Raw genomic sequence first — 19,657 nt, 5'->3', positions numbered from 1 at the left:
ACTATTATTCAAAATATCTCATCTCATCTAAACTGAGTAACCAAATGAGGTATAAATGTTAGGGACCCCGGTCTAGTTCCTAAACACTTGCCTTGCTAAGCCAATAGTAACCTTGAGGTGACCGAGTCCAAGTCCTTCTCTTGCTTGGTCCACGTCCAATGTAGGTCAAGATGACCAATGTGTCTATATGGGAATATGTATTTCGGCTAGAAATGATAAATGATATTAGGGTTGGATGATGTAAGTGTAGGGTAGGGTGATGGGTGATGCACGGCTATGAGGTATAGTAGGGTTTCCCGAAATGGCAAGGGATAATGGTGGCTAGGGTTTATCCAAGTGGGTACGGAAGTGTGCGGCTAGGGCTGCCCAAAAGGGTACGGAAATGGGCAGCTAGGTTTGGCCAAATTAGGAAGGTAGTTGGCGGCTAGGGTTAGCTCACTATGGAATGTATGTGTGGCGGCTAGGGTTTGTCTCAAAATGGTAAGTGAGGTGGCGGCTAGGGTTCCCAAGTAGGGTATGGTAGATGGTAGCTAGGGTTGCCGAAATAGGGTAGTATGGGAATTAGGAAAGTTTCCTAATTATGAGGGATGCAAAAGGAATGTTGGGTGGCGGCTAGGCAAGTCCCAATAAGGCAATAGTTGGCCGAATGGGATTTGACCTACCAAGTGATGCTATTCGGCTATGACAACCAAAAAGGTTAGGGCAACTTATGGAAAGTTGACTAACACTTGTTATAGTCGAAATGTGGATTCACACGGATTGAGAGACCAAAAAATAATGAAGAACTTCAAGAACAAATGTGGAACTCCAAGAACAATATATAGAATACTATTGCTCTTATATAACTAAAATAACACAAAGAACAAATGAACAATCAAGCCTTGATTCACGTATTGCACAAGGAATGATTAAACTACATAAAATGATAAATCAATTTGGGATTCACGGATTGCACCCAAATTGCCCAAGTGCTCTTGCACCGAAGATGATCTCTCAAACAATGTTCTCTCTCTAAGAGTTTTGCCAAAAGATGAGAATGTAATGACTAGTGGTCCTATTTATAGGTTACAACTTGGAAACCCTAAAATGGTCCCTTCAAAGTAAATAACAAATAATCAAAGGACTAAATAAGTAAAACAAATAAAAGGGAGCCATGGATTAAACCATGGTGTGACATGCACGGACCCAAGGTGGGTCAAGTGGTTGCATGTTGGTTGGTTGGTCCATGGCTAAGTGTTGGTTCGGCATGGCCCATGTGGTTGGCTTGGGCGTTGGCTGCATGGCACGGGCTGGAGCCGTGCGCTGGATGGCACGCCTGGATGGCATGCCACTGGCCTGCTCCGCATGGCACGGGCTGGAGCCGTGCGCTGGATGGCACGCCATGGGACGTGCCACTAGCCTCGCTGGTGCGCTGCAGGATGGGCGTGGGCGTGCTGGCATGGGCGTGCTGGCGTGCGACAGGAGGAACCAAGGCTATGCGGGTGCGCGGCATGGTCAGCCTGGTCGTGCGCGCGCGAGCGCGGACTGGCTGGTCTGTGTGGCGTATGGGCGCGCGCAGGGCCCTGCGGCCCACTGGTGTGCGCACGGGCCTGCGCACTGCGAAGTGCCTGGGCGTGCGGCCCGCTGGGGCGCCTGGTGCTGCGCACATGTGCGCGCGGGCCTGTGCTGCGCGCCTGTGCGCGCTGGCCTGTGCTGCGTGTCTGCGCGCGCTGACTTGTGCTGCGCGCGCTGCCGTGTGCTTGCTAGCCTCGCTAGCCCGCATGCTGTGAAGGCATGGCTGTGGGCTAGCCAAGGTGCTAGTACCCTCCATGGCTAGGGCTTGTGCTGCCCCCCTTGAGGCAACTCGACGTGGGGGCCTAACAATAAGTCACTATGCGGAGAACGTCATTGCTAAAAAAAGGCAAGTTACAATGTAATTGATAAACCAACTATTTGGATGAGACTTGAAACAAAAGTTGATAAACACGAACATTGCAATCCATCATTCAATGTTGTTAATGAAAACCTTGGTATCATATTTTCCCAAACTCTTAGTTAGGAGAAATACATAGTCAATAATTAAAATTGAACAATCTAAATAGACGACAATACATTAAAGATTTTCATTGAACGCTCACACATGTAAAAGAGGTCGAAACACACACAATCCAATTTCTGAGTGAAGCTCACGCGTCTTTTTTGTTTTATGTCACTTCTTTCTTGATATTGAATATAAGTGGCATAGAGCATGATGATGGGGGGAGAGTGATACTTTGATGACCAAAAAGCGGTCGATCAAAATACCTTGCGACCTAAAATAAAGAGGAAAAAAAAATTATAAGCTAATCCTATGATAATCCCATCTAGGCCATCCAAAAAGAGTGACCCATAAGTAAAGGTGGCCAATCTTAACCACTCAAGATTAGGCCTACAAGGACCATTTAGGGTGGTTCTTTTTTTTAAGAAAAAAATAATTTTTTGTTACTATTTAAAATTGTAAGAAACTCGTATTTATGTTTATAATAAAATTGATTTTCTATATTTAGAATATAAATATTTTATTTTTGTGCAAAACATTGCTACGAAATATTATGTCACATAAACATTTTTTAACAACCAAATTATAAAATCTTTTGAGTTTTAATTGAAGAATCAACCAAATCAATCAGATCACATGATTTTGGAGAGTTAAAAACATAATTTAATTTAATTTAATTTCTAACATTGTTTTCATCCGCCAATACGTATCTGACACGTGCTCACCATTCTTAAACCCTAAGCCCCCAAACCCTTATTCTTCTTCACCAGAGAGAGACAGAGAGGGAGGAGGGCACGGGTAATGGCGACTTTAAGCGAAGAAGCCGGGCTCGAAGCCCTGCGGCTTCTGATGGCGACGGAACCACCGGTTTGGCTGGCTCCGAGCCCCTCCCTTTCCCAAACGACTCGAGCTGCCTCGGAGCACCTTTTCGCCTCGCTCAATCCCTTCGCTCCCAAGTCACCCTTTGACAAGCTCTTGACTGAAGGGTTCGACGCCGAACAGATATGGCAGCAAATCGACCTACAAGCCAACTCTCTCTTGCCTACACTCCGCCGCGAGGTCAAGCGCTTCGAGAAGAGCCCGGAGGTGATCTCGAAACTCAGTAAGGTTTTGGTAGTCGGAAAGAAGGATTCTGAAGGTGGAAGGAATGTTGCAGAAAAGGAAGTTGAAGACTTTGATGACGATTTGGATGATTTTGATGAGCAATTGGATGAAGAGGAGGAAGAGGAAGAGGAAGCGGATGAGGAGAGGGACAGTGAGGGTGAAGAAGAGGCCGGGAAAGGTGGAGGTGGTGGGGTTGAGGATAAGTTCTTGAAGATAAAGGAATTAGAGGAATTTTTGGATGAGGATGAAGCTAGGGAATATGGGTTGAAAAAGAAGGACAAAAAGGGGGAGCAGAAATTTGGTAAAAATGAAGATGAGGATGATGAAGAGGAAGACGAAGACGAAGACGAGGAAGATGACGAGGTGCGGGTTTTTATTAGTTTTATTACCCTGTTTAAGATGCATATGGTTTTGAATTTGGCCTCGGTGGTGCTCTTTTTTGTTTACTAGATTAGATGATATTTTTTGGGGGGTTTCTAACTAATTGGAATTTTTTTCTTTTAGCTCGGACATTTTGGGCTTGGTGATGATGAAGATGCGGACAAGTTGGCAAGGTGCTACTTTGTCGTTTGGTTTTGGCTATGTTGTTCTTGTAATCTTGTTCATTTATCATCATTGGTGATAACAAACGGTTCCAATTCATTTTAGTCATACTTTAGAAAACTTTGCATCTTCGCTGTTAGGAATATAATTGGGAGCGCAAATTCCATTTCCATGACCATGAATGCATGAATATATAGCTCCTGTTGAGGTATATATTTACTATCATTATCGTGCGTGGGAGTGTACTTTGAAAATCCTAGATCATAGATTCTATTTTTTGGACCGTATTAAAAAAATCTAAATTGATCGTCTTAGCATCCCTTTTTCCGGGCTTTCATGTGCATACCTTGTTTTCAGTTATGAAGACTTTTTTGGTGCTAAGAAAGGAAAGGTTCCGAAACAGAAACCAGAATTGAATTCTGAATCAGAAGATTCAGACATGGGTAGTGAACAAGAATATGCCGAGGCAGTTGAAAATCAGGTACTATTTAGTCTACATGCTCTTTAAAGTTCAAACGAAATATATGGACACCTTGTTTAGTTGCTGTAACAACTGATTGCTAGCAGCGCTTTTAGTTATTATGAACTGGATTTAATAGTATTTTATTAATTGAAGCAAGAGACTGTTTCCACCCATGAAAAAGAACTCGAGAAGCTTCGATCCAAAATAAGGCTGATGGAGAAAGCAAACCTGGATCCAAAAGCTTGGACCATGCAGGGAGAGGTAATATTATCATTCTGAGATTTTATTGGCAGATAAAAACTTGCATGGATTGCAATTGAAGTAATTGTAGATACCACTAAACTCCTCACGTCTAAGTATGGATTCCATATTTTCCTGTCACTTATAATAATAGGTAACTGCTGCAAAAAGGCCATTAAACAGCGCGCTAGAAGTTGATCTGGATTTTGAGCACAATGTAAAGCCTGCCCCTGTCATCACAGAGGAGGTTACATTCTCACTTGAAGATATGATAAAGAAAGGGATCCTTGAGGTAGACTCCACTTGTTTAGCAGATATCAGTCAGAGTTCACAAGTATATAAACAATTATTGTTTTATCTTGGCATTAGAGAATGATCAAGGGAAATCAAAAGATATTGCATATTTCTTTCTAATTTTACATTACATGCTGCATTGATCACTGTGGCTTACATCTCTTTGGATTCCTAATTGGCAACAATCTTGCTATGATATTCATAGGGGCGGTTTGATGATGTCCGTAAGGCTTTTACGTTGCCCTCCAAAGCATCTAAAGAAATTAAAGAGTTGGTAAACATTATATACTGAGATTTAGCCAATTTTCAGATTTTAATTCCTATCCAGTTTCTATTATCATGATAGAAAATTATTTAAGCATTTCCCATGTTCATGTATGCAGGATGAGAATAAGAGCAAGAAGGGTCTTGCTGAAATTTATGAGGTTTGTATTTACTGACATCATGCATTATGGGATTTTCAAATGCAGATTGATGTTTTTCTTTGTGACATTTTGTCATGAATTTAATAATGAAGTTTATTCTTCCTACAATTACTTAAAAGTGGCAAGAATTGATGATCTGTTATTTCAATTACTTGCAGGAAGAATATGTTCAGAAGACAGATATGACTTCTGCTCCATTGTCATTCAAGGATGAAAAAAAGAAAGAGGTGCAAGTCTTTCTACATTTCCTTTTTATATTTTTTCATCATTATATCTCGTGTCCGTATGATAATTTTTTACAGATCAAAAAAATATCTTGTGTCCGAATGATGGTTTTTGGAAGACTAGGACTGTGGAACATACGATTTAACTGTCTTTTTTTTTCCTCCTCCCATACTTGACTTGTGAAGGTGTTTTATATGCTCAACCTTGTCATTACCTTTGATCAGGCAAGCGTGTTGTTCAAGAAACTTTGCTTAAAGCTGGACGCTCTTTCTCATTTCCACTTTACACCAAAACCTGTACGCTTCACAATCTCAATCATTATGATGAACATATCATTTTGCATACTGTATCATGAACATTGTCTTTTTTTTTTCCTATGATTATTTTTGGATAGGTTATAGAGGACATGACCATACAAACAAATGTCCCTGCACTAGCAATGGAAGAGGTAAAGAATATGACAATATGTTGCCTCCAGTAGATTTTCTTTCTGTATTTTTTAGAGGATTACTTATTTGAAAAAATGTCTTCCATGTCCAGATTGCACCCGTGGCAGTCTCAGATGCAGCTATGCTGGCCCCTGAGGAAGTGTTCGCCGGCAAAGGTGACATTAAAGAAGAAGTTGAGCTTACGCAGGCAGACAGGAAGAGGAGGAGAGCTAACAAGAAACGGAAGTTCAAAGGTTAGCTTGGATAAGTACATTCATTTATGGCTTTTGGAATGCTAAACTCCAATATTGTCTCCCTTTGTTGGGTCAAATGACTGCTATCTTGGAGTACTCACTGACCTTACACTGCCAATTTAAACTGCTCTGTTTATCGCATTATGTGTTGGCCTTTCTATTTTGTATACCCGTTTCCATGTAAGTTATTTATTTTTGGGAAACATGCTTACAGCTGAGGCAGTTAAACTGACTGCCAAGAAGGCACGAGACAGCACCTCCATAAACCACGATCATGGTAACCTTTATTTTTTTCTCTGATTCGATTACTTATCATCAAGGGAATTAATGAGATACCACCCCTTACCCTCAAACTTTCTTGAACTGGCAGGCAAAGAAGAATAATGAGATCTGTTAAGATGATCAAAATATGCCAGGGGCTCCTCATTGACTTTCCTACTAAGATTGTGGTTGTGACTAAAGGACAGCTAAGAGGAGAGAGAGCCAGGAAAGAGGGAGGGGGATGCCTTCTTTTTATCATCTCCTTTCCTCAGTCCTACCTTCGCCTTCTGGCTTCTGATGGATGTGAAAAGAAACCCGTTTGAAAGAGAATCGAAAAGAATGAAGCATCATATTCTTCAAACGTCGGACTTAGCTTATACATCAATTTTGTCATGTAATTTAATCTCAAAGTCTTTTTTGTTTCTTGGTGCATGCCTATCCTATTGAACAAACATATCGTTTCATGTTCAGTTACATTCTTTTATTCAGCTTATGTGCTATTTCCATGGAAGCAAGTTCATTGTTTATGATGAATTTATAAGCTTTGTGATTGCTTTGGTGCTTTCTAGCCCTTCCAATTGATTACACATTGGTTAAATCCAAGGGAAGTCAGTCGCTGTTTGTAGAGCTTCGTAGTAGTATGCAACTAATTACGGCAGTTTAGGAGCTAGGATTGCAAGTGGAGTTGCCCTTGTTATGTTAGAGATCCTTTGATGTGGTAAATCACTCTAGTTTCATAATTTTGACCAAGTTTAAATCCATAAGAGTTCCCCGTTATATGTCTAAAGCAAAGTTCCAACACCAGAGACATAAAACAGAACAATGATATTTATAGCCTCACCCCTTCCAGCAACATCCTCGAAATCTCCCACAACATGTTTATTCATTTGATGACATAAAGAGCCTGGTTTGCTTCCACTAGTTAGTAACTACTATCAATTGCACCCTTACAATTCAAGGTTACCTATCATCCTATACTTTTTCTAGCCTATGCATATTATTCAAATATGTTCAAAATATTACAATTGCTGGGATCCATCTAGAATTCTGATAATATATAAATGAATAAGATGAGAACAGTGTAACCCACATCTTGAGTTGTGTATCTCTGAGGTAACTGACCTAACATCATCACCAACAAAAGAGGCATAAATAACATCGAAATCAAAACTTATTGATTCTCATTCTCGCTATTTTATAAGGCGAAAGGATTAAAACTGTTTCGAGTGCTGGATGTGTCTTTCTTTCGATCCCTCTACCTTCAACAGAAAATCGAAAACTGGAGAGGTTAGGCCCGTCCAAATTTTGTTGTTCTATTTATTCAAGTTTTCTTCAAGCCTTTCTATTGCTGCACTGACACCACTCTTTGCTTCTCCCCTTTGATCTGAACCAAGATGAGCAGCCTCATTCACCTCATTTGCTTTCTCTATAAGCTTCAGCTGGAGCCAACCTGTCACATAATGCATCTTTTTAAATGAAAGTTCAACACTTCTCAAGGAACTCATGCTGCAATATATTCTCCTAAGCCTGCTCAAGTAACAAGAGGGCTTAAGCCACTGAGATCCATTTAAGAACCACAATTATGATTATCTTGGAAATTATGATAAGATGACTGAGGCAACTCCAGCAGCTTGTGTTAAATTATTGTGTTCCAACAGCAACGGCATTTTCGTTTTGCTGTTATATTGAAAGTGTAATTTGAAGGCTCAATAATAACACAGGCAACGAATCTATTACCAAGAGGGAAACAAATTGCTGCTCCCAGAGCTGAACCTAGAGCAACATTCCTTGCACGCCAAATGAGCGACCCTGGCACTAATATGAAAGAGAAAGAGAAGTTAATTACAGTTGACCTCAAATAAACAAAATAATATATGCTAATAAAGAAAATTATTTTAGGTGCTATAGGTGACTAAATTTTGAAAACTCAATTTCAGCAAGTCAATACATCTGATATATGAGTTTCTGACTTCTTACTAATTAGACCAAATACCGCAGCAGTGGCTGAACCAGCTCCAACAACATTGAAAACGTCATGCACACCTCGTTTCTCTGCAAGCAAATTCTGTAAATTGTAGAATGCAGCAGTGAACATTCCAAGGCGCACTCCACCAACTATTGAGCCACGCGTGACTCGGATAAACCTCTTCTCCATTGCATCTCTCATCAATCGGTACTGCTCACGCTTGTCTGGTGTGCTCCCTAGCTTCAACATCACTTCTGCATCCTTGCTCTGCCAAAACAATGCAATGCCATCATAAAGTTATCATAGTTGATCTCAATATGTTCAAGAAAATGGAAGCTACTAGGATTGAACAGAAAAGTTCATTAGCTGGCAACAGTTAACATCAGAAAATAGTGGAAAATTTACTGAGGAAGATTAAAATGTTAAGCCCAGAACAAGTGCCATTTCCACAGACTTGCGTTTTTTCCACTATTGTTTTTATGTCAAAGAGGGCTGGAGTTAAAGGAAGTAATTCAGAAGTGATCTGCCAGCAACAAAAGATGGTGCAATAACTGAACGAATATGGAGGGCCATCATCTGAAATACATCCATATAAGTAACTTTTAAACCAGTTTGCATAAATTGCCATATCATGTATCAAAGTTGTCGCTGCAAGAGCATCCTTAACACCCATCATTTCTAGGAATACTGCTACAAAGAAAGCACATTTATTCCTTTGGGGTGAAAAGTCAGCGATTTAACCAGTTCCGTATAGGAAAACTTTAGAGGGTGAGGTGCACGGGACCAAGATTTACTCTGCAGGGGTGGGACCGAAGGGCCTTGCCTTGGAAAGGTTCCCCAACATCAAAAAAAGAAAAAAAAGAAAAGAAAAAAGAAAGCACATTTATTCCTTAAGAGAGAAGAAGATCTGGCTAGCTCCTTGCATTGTTAAAGCGTGTACCCAAATGCAAGCCATAACTTTCCAGTGGCCATCCTGCCTATTATTGACACACAAAATACAGCAAACATAACTCATAACACCTCCCAGTATTGGTTGGAGCAAAAGGTAAAATACACCAAACATACCTGTATACTAGTTTATATTTTAAACTCAAAAGGTTAGTATGCAAAATGTTCAACTCATAAACTTCAGCAGGTTAATTAGTTCTCGCAAGATTAGCATGTGAAAGTCTGCTCAACCATTTTATTCCAACTCATCTTCAATCCTCATATCAATCCTCAAAAATTAATTAAAATAGAGTTTAAGATGTGTAAGTTAATCAAACACGCTCACGCAGGAGAAACATCGCAAGCAGGATTTTGAGTACAAAACTTACAACAGAAGCAGCTGCCTCCTTACTACCTCCATATAGCATGCCCGCAAACACTCCAATGACAGTTGCTGTGCCCCAATTGACAGTTCCAGCCATCCTTTGAGTATTCTGATGGAGTAGAAGACGAGATTAGTCTATGGCAATTAGACACAATCATATATTACAATTTACATTCCTTACAGATTTAAAGGCATATATGTAAATATCAAGAACCGAAAAATAGAGAGCCTCTGTATGGTCCCACTCCCCTAGAGATCCCTCGTATATATAAAGACCGAATCCCTAGACCTCCTTAAGCTTTAAGAAAAGAGCAATATCTTAGTTCAAGTGTTATTCAATTTGGTCTTCACAGATAGTTAAATTTCTCGTTCTCCCTACAAATTCGTTAACATTTTTTCAAGGTGTCATTCCCCAGTTCAAATTACTTGTACGCGGAAGCTAAAGAAGGATAAAGATACTAGAAAAGCCCACCAACCTTGATCTACAAATGAATACTAAGAAAACACAACCGGAAATGAGGCAAATTGGCAAGCAAAACAACGGAGCTAAGGTTTCTAGGTTAAATTTTTGAATTTGAAAACACCCTTCGCACAAATAACATTTTTTTGTGCCGTAAGTTCAGCTTCACACGAATATCATATTGGTAAATGGATAAATTCCTAAATTAAAATCAGGGTTTTATTGAGGGTTTAACTCAATCATGACATTTATTACGTTTAGCAGCAAAATGAGACAAATGAAAGTTTTCAAAGAATATCTTACATTTGAGACGGTCTCCTCGGATTTTTCTAGAGTTTCCATGATTGGCGGTTACTACACAAACTCTCAAAAGATGAATTCTCAGTTGAAGTCCTAACGAACTGTTTGGCCACCAAGAATTGAAGTAAAACCCGAACCTCTTTTTTGCAGTCCTGACAATGCAAAACTAAAACGATCAAAGTGTGGAGTTCCCCTCAGTTTCTCGGCAGCCAAACAGACGGCTATTGATACACGATGAGAGTGCTAGATGTCCTTCTCTACTGTTCTGCAATAGCGGTTCCGCCGATGAGGCGGCACAGTAGAGGCAAAATGACTGAGGGAAACTCAACGATTATAGCATTAGATTCACTATTCAATCCTTTAAATTTTAATTAATACGTAACTTTCTCACTTTTAATTAATCATTCAAAATTTAAAATTTATATTAAATTAATCATTACATTCTCTATTATAATAATAAAATATTATTATTTTTTATTATTTATATTTTTTTAATTAATTTATACTTTATTTTCATAAATTTCAATAATTTCTAACAAATCATATTTATTTTTATTTTCACAATTTAACAATCTATAATATAATAATCTCATATGTATATAAATGGTAAAATCTCATATGAATAAAAATCTTATATCTATAATATAATAATTTTAAAAATACTTTTAGACTTATTATAATACTTTTCATATTTAAAAAGAATAATGAATTTACTATAATTTATAGTTTGGATAAAAGTAATTTAGTTAATTCAATGTGGAGCAAATATAGATGATATTTATTAAATTTAAAAATGAAAATACAACTAATCCAATGCCAATACTCTTAAATTTATGATCTTTTATATAAAATAAATGATATTTATAATTTTAAATTCGGTAAATTTTAAGTATTTTCTTTTAAAAAATTAAATAAATAAAAAAACTCACATAAAATTATTTTTTAATAATAATTGTATTTTTTTTTTCAAAATGTATGCAAACTTTTACACTTTTTAACTTTATCTACTACTAAGATTTGGTTTGTTTTCTCATCTATCTCATATAAGTTAATCATTACAATTTTTTTTAAATGTAAAAAAAAAATTCAATCTTTTTAAATTTTAAAATAAAAATAAAATTAAAAAAATTATATTCTAATAATATTTTATTCAACTTTCATCTCATCTCATTTCATCTTTTTTTGTGTAACTAAATGAAATCTAAATTATTTCTTAATATAATAATATATATTTAAAATTAATCATGTAAAATTAAAGCAAAGTAAAGATATTTTTTTTAAAAATTATTAGATTATTTAATAATTGTATATAAATCGTAGATCCAATAATGTATCCCAAATAATATATATAAGTAATATATGATTAATTTATAATATAACCAACATGAAACAATTAATACATGCGGTATAACCGACCATATGCATGAATTATTAATTATATACATAAAAAATTGAAATCATAACTAATAAATTTGACTTTATTAAAAATATAATACTTACAAGTAAATTAATTATCAGACGGATTGCAAGCAAAAGACATGAAGGAAATATTACACAAAGAGAGTATTTTGGAAGTGAGGATTGAGAAAAGGGAAGGTTTCAGATGAGATTTTTTTGAATGTCTTCCTTTATCTACAAACTTCATTTTATTGACACTATAATAGTAACTTTTTACACAGTAATCAATAATGGACGCCGTGAAATTTTGTCTTCACACGTCGATGGATAGTGGAACCAATAATGCTGCTGGATGAGTGGAATTGAACAATTATCTGATAACGTCCAAAGTTGCTTATTTTTATGCGGTGGTGAATCTAAATATAGAGTTCTTATGACAGTAATCAATACTAGTGCTTCTGGTTTTTGTCTTCATGAATCACATGATAATCTGAGTGTAATAATATGTAAGTTCTAGATTAAATGGATCTTGAAAGTCCATTAAATGTGCTAGATGATAAGATGAGTTGTCATGAGAAGGAGAGACTTGTTGAACTTGAGAAGGAGAGGCCTATTGAGCTTAAGAATGAGAGGCCTGTGACGATGTAACTTGTTGTGATTGAGATAATCTAACCTGATGTAGTGGGTCTTCTTCATCATCGCTGTCTGATATTTGTGCATTGTTTTAGCTAATTTATTTAAGTCTTTCTTGCTTGTAATGGATGCTAATCGAGTCTGAAATCTACTTTATTGAGTTCGACCTTAGGAGTTTTGGTAATTTTTGAAAATATTTTTTTGACATTATCATAATTATATTTTTCCCACCACTTGATAAAAAAATTATTATTTTATTCAATAATTGTATATAGATCGTAGATAAGTTAAAATCATAATTTTATAAAAATATTCTTAATTTAGAACATAGTTATATAAAAAACTATATGTGTATTATTATTCTTAATTTTTTTTTTACCACAGTTTATAAAAATCTCGCCAATTTTTGGGTATTTGAATTTTATCAAATTGATCATTATATCAATTTTCTTAAGAATCTAAGAACGTTACGCTGCTCTTAATATAGACAAATTGATTGAAGTATTTCAAGTGATTTTTATTTTAAAAAGAGTATTTAAAATAAACCAAACATCTAACATGATTAAAAACAAGAAAAATTATATTTGTAATCTTAGGGTGTTCAAATCTTTTGCACTCCTTATTAAAAAATTGGATAAATCATTTTTTTAATAGTGAACCTCATTTTTTTCAAATAGACTGTACGAAATTTATACATTTTAAAACTGTATTTAACATTAATGTAAAACTAATGGGTTTAGAGTTGTGCGTTTACATCACACACCACCAACATGGTATAATTTTAGGGATGTAATTGGTTTGGTTTGGTATGAGGTAACGGATCAAAAATTCAATCTATCATTTTTCCCCTAAGGACCGGACCGGACCGTTAGCTATTGGTTTGGTCAGTCCAATTGTTTCAATTCGGTCCATATGAGCTAAGGACATTTAGTAACTAACTTATTAAAAAATAATTAATTATAATTATATTTATGATGTTAATAGCTACTAACTTAGCACTTTAGTAGAATATGTATCTATATATAATAACATATATTATCATATAATTTATTGTATGATATATTAGTTAATTGATAGTATATATTATATTTACATTTTATATGGTCAATGGTGATAGATTAGAGAAATTTGCATAATTAACTTATATAACTACTATATAAACAATATTATATATATATATAATATTTTAAAAATTTATATGTAAGTGATTCGGTCGGTTTCGGTCTGGTCCAATCCAAAAAAACATACTCTAAGACCGAACTGAAAATTGAATTTTGCAAAGGGCCTGTACTGTTTAAGGTTTGCAATGGGACGACTTTGTCGTAAAATCACAATACAGAGGGAGAGAGAGGAGCACGAGAGGGAGTGAGTGAGTGAGAAAGAGAGGAGTACGAAGCCGGAGACCGAAATTGGGAGGAAGTGAGTGACACACGGGAGGAGAAAGGAAGGGAGGAAATTGGATCGAAAGCCCTAGAATCACACAGTGGAAGTGAGAGATGAAAATTCGAATTTAAATGTCTGCAGGTTTGTCATGTTAGGTGTGTGATATTAGAAAAGAAAACTGGCTGCCAAATGGATTTACTCAATTTGATTTGTAAGATTCATGGATCTCTCAAATCAAGCTATGTCACGTGGATAGTGTGTGTGATGTAAAAGTTTTCAAATAGAATTATTCATGAATTGAAGTTATAAAAAAAAAAAATTTACTCTTTAAGATATATATCATCACGTTAATATCTCTTAAAAAATTAAAAAGCAACAAAATTAGTTCTTTAACACAAACTTTTTACTACTTTAGTTACTTTGTCTTGTTGAACCCCACACCCTTTCAAAACTAAGCAGTTGCTCTTATGAAGTGGTGTTAGTAGATAGGCAAATCGAAGGTGTGGCGTAGGCGACGTTCTAGATTCGACATTATACATTTACACTCCTAGAGCATCAAATTACGAGACATTTTCTTTAAATTATCCAATGGGTATTGGTAAAAATCTATTTGTTGAGGGCTCGTGCACGTTTAAGATTAATTAGATTTTTTTTTTTTTTTTTTATGTTGGAGAATCTCTCTAAGGTAGGACCCTTTAGACTCATCACTATAGAGTAAACATCGATCCCGTACAAAGTACATTCGAAAGTTTCCTTATATGAAACTGGATAAATCGCTAACTTTTCATCATGGAGTGTGGCTCCAATTGATTGTTTGCACCCATGAAGTGTTGAACCTTAGACCTTGAAAGGAGTGATATTCCAAGACCAAAGTCTTCACCACTTGGGCCAACTTATTTTAGACACAACAATAAATAAATAAAAAAGTTCATGCCTCTACGTATTTCATTGCCCCCTTCAAGCCCTCAATGGCCAGTGTACCTTCAGTATTCCTCGTATGAAATAGCCTTTTCAATTCAAATATCTGAACTTCTTCCACTGTTAAGGTCATAGAGAAGCATGATGCATACTTGATTATAAAGCAACCCCATCATTCTCGCAATGCCAAAAAGCAAAAAACTAAAGCTAATCAGAACTTCAAGGAGCCATCAGTACATTCCAATGCCCATAGAAAAAAGTGAAGCAAAACCCATAAACAATTCAACCAGATTCCTCCTCAACACTCCATGTGAATAAAGTCCCCTCCCACCCACCAAAATCATGCTCTTCCAATCCACATTTACCCTCAACTCTCCAAGCAAAGAATATATCATCCCACACCCACCAAAAACACTTCATCCATCCTGATCTCCGTACTCTGAAGAAACGCATCAATCCGGCCATGAACATGCACATTTTCAACACCCTCTTCTACCTCTTTGTTAGTGCAGTAGTAGTAGCTTTCTCAAGCCCACTTAACACATGCAGATCCTACTGTGGAAACATAACCATAGATTACCCATTTGCGCTCCAATATGGCTGCGGCCACCCAGGCTTCCGAGACCTCCTATTTTGCATGAACGATGTGCTCATGTTCCACATTAGCTCCGGTTCCTACCGTGTCTTGGAAATAGACTACGCTTATCAAACACTTACCCTGCATGAACCTCACATGTCGACCTGTGACACCATCGTGCTAGGAGGCAAAGGCAACGGCTTCGTCGTTGAGCCGTGGCGGTTCCCGTACATGAACCCGATCGCCGACAATGTGTTCATGCTAATAGGCTGCTCGGCTCGGTCCCCACTCTTCCAAGGTTACCCGGGAAAGCATTTGCCATGCCGGAACGTTTCCGGCATGGGGTGCGAGGAGTACTACGGGTGCCCGGCATGGGATTTGTTGGGTCACAGAACAAAAGTCATCAGCTCGGCGTACGGGTCCAGCCCTCCGGAATGCTGCGCCGTGCCATTTGAGTCGATCAAGGCTATAAATCTCACGAAGCTCGAGTGCGAAGGGTACAGCAGTGCTTATACTCTAGCACCACTGAAATTGGATGGCCCTGGTGCGTGGTCGTATGGAGTTCGTGTGAAGTATTCGGTGGTCGAGGAGAATAATGATTTCTGCAGCGCCTGTGCGGCCACCGGCGGTACTTGCGGGTATGGTACCGACGGGATCAGACAACTGTGCATGTGCGGCAGATTGAATTCAACCTCCAATTGTGACTCAGGTACTTAGACACCAAAATCAGACTTGATTTTCGTTTGGAAAATCTTCATGATCTCACTCTATGGGGCCGTGATATCAATTTTTTTTAATAATCCTGTGCAGTCAACTCATCAAGCAGAAAGAAGAGGTCTGTGATGGACACATTAGTTGCAGGTAGCTTTCTAGACACAAGATTCTAAGGGCTGCTTTGATATAGAATTCATCTCTCTCGTTTTATTTTATTCCTTTTCATGGTTATAATTTTGTTTAAATTTTTTTATAAAATATAATAAAAAATTAAATTTTTTATTATTTTAAAATAATAATAATATTAAAAAATAATATTATAATAATATTTTATTTAACTTATTTAAAATTATTTTATCTCATCTCATCTATTCTTACGAATCCTAAAATTAGAAAAAGAAATTGCTTGTATGCCGAAAATGGGTTTCAAAAGTTTTATTTTTTTATTTAATGATTAAGTAAGTATTTTATAATAATATTATAATTTTTTTAAATATTTAAGAGATTAAAAAATGCATAAAAAATAAATAAAATAAAAAGATTAAATGGCCTTCTCAATAACTTTTCTCGTACTACATTCTAGCATTGCACATTGAGAAATGATATTCGATAAATCACCAATAATTTGTACTTTATTATTTTTTTAATGCTTAATAATTAAAAAAATATTTATTTAATAAATATATGAGTTTAAAACATGTTTGAAAAAAGATATATATTTTTGCGCTGTCACCAGGGATTTCTGTAGTAGGGTCCTTCTAAATTATATTGACACCATTGGAATTTATAATATATAAATATTGCCACATATATATATATAATAATATAGGCGCACAATTTTTTTTACAATCATTTTTATAATTTCTTATATAATTATATTTTAAATCGAGAGTACTTATGTAAAAAGATGTTATTTTTATAAATTATTTTATAAAAATACATCTCATTTAAAACAGTGTTGTGAAAATAGTTATTCTATTCTAAAATCGATGTATAGAGCACAACATTTATATCGCATAAATAGAAATATTTAACTTTTGAAATTCAAGTTTTAAAATTGCTCTTCCAAATCAAATTATGATATATAAGCACTTTATTAGGTATGCTATCTATGCCAGCTTATAAATAGATTTTTCCTTAAATGGTTGTATGTGTATCATTTTTTATATATATAATATTATATATATTGTCATATTATATATATATATATATATACACACACAAATATAAGAATGACATTTCTAATGAAATTTTCACCAGCTTTGTAATGCCCAAATAGAACTGAGAGTTATGTATTTATTTGAAATTTCCCTTTTCTTTAGGACTCTTTGCTGTTGATGAGATATTGTGCATCTGATTTTGAATATATTTCCTTTTTTTGTAGGATCTTTTATGGGTATAATAGCATGGATGACAGCCAGTCAAATATAATGCAGAGAGCCAATTTACTTCATGTATATCTCATTATTCATTCTGTATGAGTGAAATCAGATCACTTGATTATCTCTATTTGGCTCATTTGAAAATGGAGAGTATTTATTAAAGATAAAATACATGGTATTTTGGTCATTCTACTTCGAATAATAACAAGTGAAATGATCAAAATATCTCGAATTTTATACTAAATAAATATTATCCATTTCAATTAAAATGAATTTTCTTATTTTCTTTCGTATGCATGGGCATATAAAAGAGAAAGTGAGCATATTTTTAAATGTTTATGCTTCATTTTTCCTTTCAACATGGTAAAAAAAAAAAAGCCACTTAATTTTTTGAGTTTGAGCTTAGAGGCATGGGCATTATTTTATGTATTTTGGTGCAAGAATGCAATTACATGATCCAAAAAACCTATGAATATTATTTTACCATTGCAGTTTAGATTTTATGCAAAGATGAGATGTATCTATTGTCCTAGGTATTGAATGTTGGATTTCTTTGCTGGATGCTAAAGATGCAAGTGCCGAGGTTGCCATCTTTGTGTCAGATGTGATGTTTATATTCAATGTACATATCTTTATTATCTTTATTCTACTACACTTTTACGACTTTGTAGTATATTTGAAATTTTTACTTTTTATTATTTTATTTTAAGTATTTTTTTAACATGTTTAATCATTAAAAAAAATTAAAAAAATATACAACTTCAGTAATACTCACTTCTTTAACTATTAAATAAAAATAAATAAATAAATAAAAAGAATAATAAATAAATGGTGAAAGTAATAAACTTATCATTATCCATCTTTATTTATTGGTGGAAGAGAAAATTTATGGTTTTCCATAAAGGCATGGAGGTTGAGTGGATAAAAGGATCACTCATAATTAATTAGTGAAGTTTCTGTTGTAAAATTAAAGAAAAGTAAAAAGAGAATTAAAAGACCACAATATCTAGAATTAGTTTTTCAAGAACTAAATATTATTTATCTCAGCTTCCTTGTTGTAAGTTTACTACAAATGCTCCTCAAGACACCATTTTATAAGCATGAAGGATACATGATATCATTTTATAAGCATGAATGATACATGATATTAAATGGGTACATGAATTTAGAGAATGACAATACATGAATCAAAGGGATACATGAACATGATAAATAGGGATACATGAATATGGAAGAATTCTAATGGTCATCCATCAAATACATTTCATGAATTTACAACACTTCTCCTTGGATAACCATACACAAAGAATATGCCTCGTTAAAACATTGCCAAAGAAAACCCAGTGGGAAAAACTTGTGAAGGAAAAAGAGTACAATATTTTAATGTGTCTTTGAATATTTTATGATTGTCTTATTAAAACCTTACAAAGTAAAACCCTAGGGAAAAATCTTTAGCGAATGAAAAAGAGTACAACCCAGATGATAATTGATTTCCTCTTGTAGGTATGCCAATCTTCTTTAGTGAATAAGTCTATCAAATTATCACTTGGCGGTATCTTCTTGATATCAATGTCACCACCTTTTTGAAACTCATGTGTATAAAAGAACTTTGGTGAAATATGCTTGGTCCTATCGTCTTTGATGTAGCCGCTTCTTTTTTGCATAATACATGCCTCATTATCTTTGTATAATATTGTTGGGCCGCCTTTGATTGTGGGTAAACCACACTTTCTTGAATATGTTGAATTAATGATCTTAACCAACTGCATTCACGGCTTGCTTCATGTATTGCAATAATTTCTGAGTGATTAGAAGAAGTAGCTACTATTGTTTGTTTGACAGACTTCCATGAAATAGTTGTACCTCCATATGTAAATAGGTATCATCTTTGAGAACGCCCTTATGCAGATCAGATAAATAACCTGCATCCGCATATCCAATTAATTGTATGCTTGATTCTTTTAGATAAAATAATCTCACGGCAATCATACCATGAAGATAACGTAGGACAAGTTTGATTCCATTTCAATGTTTTCGAGTTGGTCCAGAACTATATCTTGCTAGTAAGTTGATTGAAAATGCAATATCAGGTCTTGTAGAATTTGAAAAATATATTAAAGCACCAATTGCACTAAGAAATGATACTTAAGGATCAAAAATTTCTTCATCTTTCCCTCAAGGACAAAAGGGATCATTCTCAATATCAAGTGATCAATCAACCATTTGAGTGCTTAAAGGGTGAGCTTTATCCATATAAAAGTGCTTTAGGACTTTTTCTGTATATGTAGACTAATGAACTAAAATTATATTTAAAAGATGTTCAATTTGTAAACCAAGATAAAATCTGATTTTTTCAAGAT

The 19,657-nt window shown here is 35.3% G+C and overlaps 3 protein-coding genes across 3 annotated transcripts; 2 read left to right on the top strand and 1 right to left on the bottom strand.

The window, feature by feature from the left end:
- Positions 1-2,772: 2,772 nt before the first annotated feature.
- Positions 2,773-6,818, top strand: LOC108991481 (U3 small nucleolar ribonucleoprotein protein MPP10). Its single transcript, XM_018965737.2, has 13 exons — positions 2,773-3,484; positions 3,626-3,675; positions 4,022-4,145; positions 4,281-4,388; positions 4,522-4,659; positions 4,867-4,935; positions 5,045-5,086; positions 5,245-5,313; positions 5,536-5,607; positions 5,706-5,759; positions 5,852-5,993; positions 6,208-6,270; positions 6,364-6,818. Exons 1-13 carry the CDS (start codon positions 2,819-2,821, stop codon positions 6,375-6,377), a joined length of 1,611 nt encoding a protein of 536 aa, XP_018821282.1. The 5' UTR covers positions 2,773-2,818; the 3' UTR covers positions 6,378-6,818.
- A 259-nt stretch (positions 6,819-7,077) lies between these two features.
- On the bottom strand, positions 7,078-10,627 carry LOC108991489. The gene is made up of 5 exons (XM_018965749.2): positions 10,296-10,627; positions 9,537-9,641; positions 8,232-8,487; positions 7,992-8,069; positions 7,078-7,704 (listed from the first exon to the last, which is right to left on the bottom strand). The coding sequence occupies exons 1-5, from the start codon at positions 10,332-10,334 to the stop codon at positions 7,568-7,570; spliced, it is 615 nt and encodes a 204-aa protein (XP_018821294.1). The 5' UTR covers positions 10,335-10,627; the 3' UTR covers positions 7,078-7,567.
- A 4,004-nt stretch (positions 10,628-14,631) lies between these two features.
- LOC108991454 lies at positions 14,632-17,959 on the top strand. Its single transcript, XM_018965697.2, has 3 exons — positions 14,632-15,910; positions 16,012-16,062; positions 17,300-17,959. Exons 1-3 carry the CDS (start codon positions 15,088-15,090, stop codon positions 17,344-17,346), a joined length of 921 nt encoding a protein of 306 aa, XP_018821242.2. The 5' UTR covers positions 14,632-15,087; the 3' UTR covers positions 17,347-17,959.
- The last annotated feature ends 1,698 nt before the right edge of the window (positions 17,960-19,657 follow it).

The sequence above is a fragment of the Juglans regia genome, chromosome 2, assembly GCF_001411555.2.
Source record: "Juglans regia cultivar Chandler chromosome 2, Walnut 2.0, whole genome shotgun sequence".
In the NCBI taxonomy this organism is placed as follows: Eukaryota; Viridiplantae; Streptophyta; class Magnoliopsida; order Fagales; family Juglandaceae; genus Juglans; species Juglans regia.
This window is presented reverse-complemented; position numbering and strand designations above follow the sequence as displayed.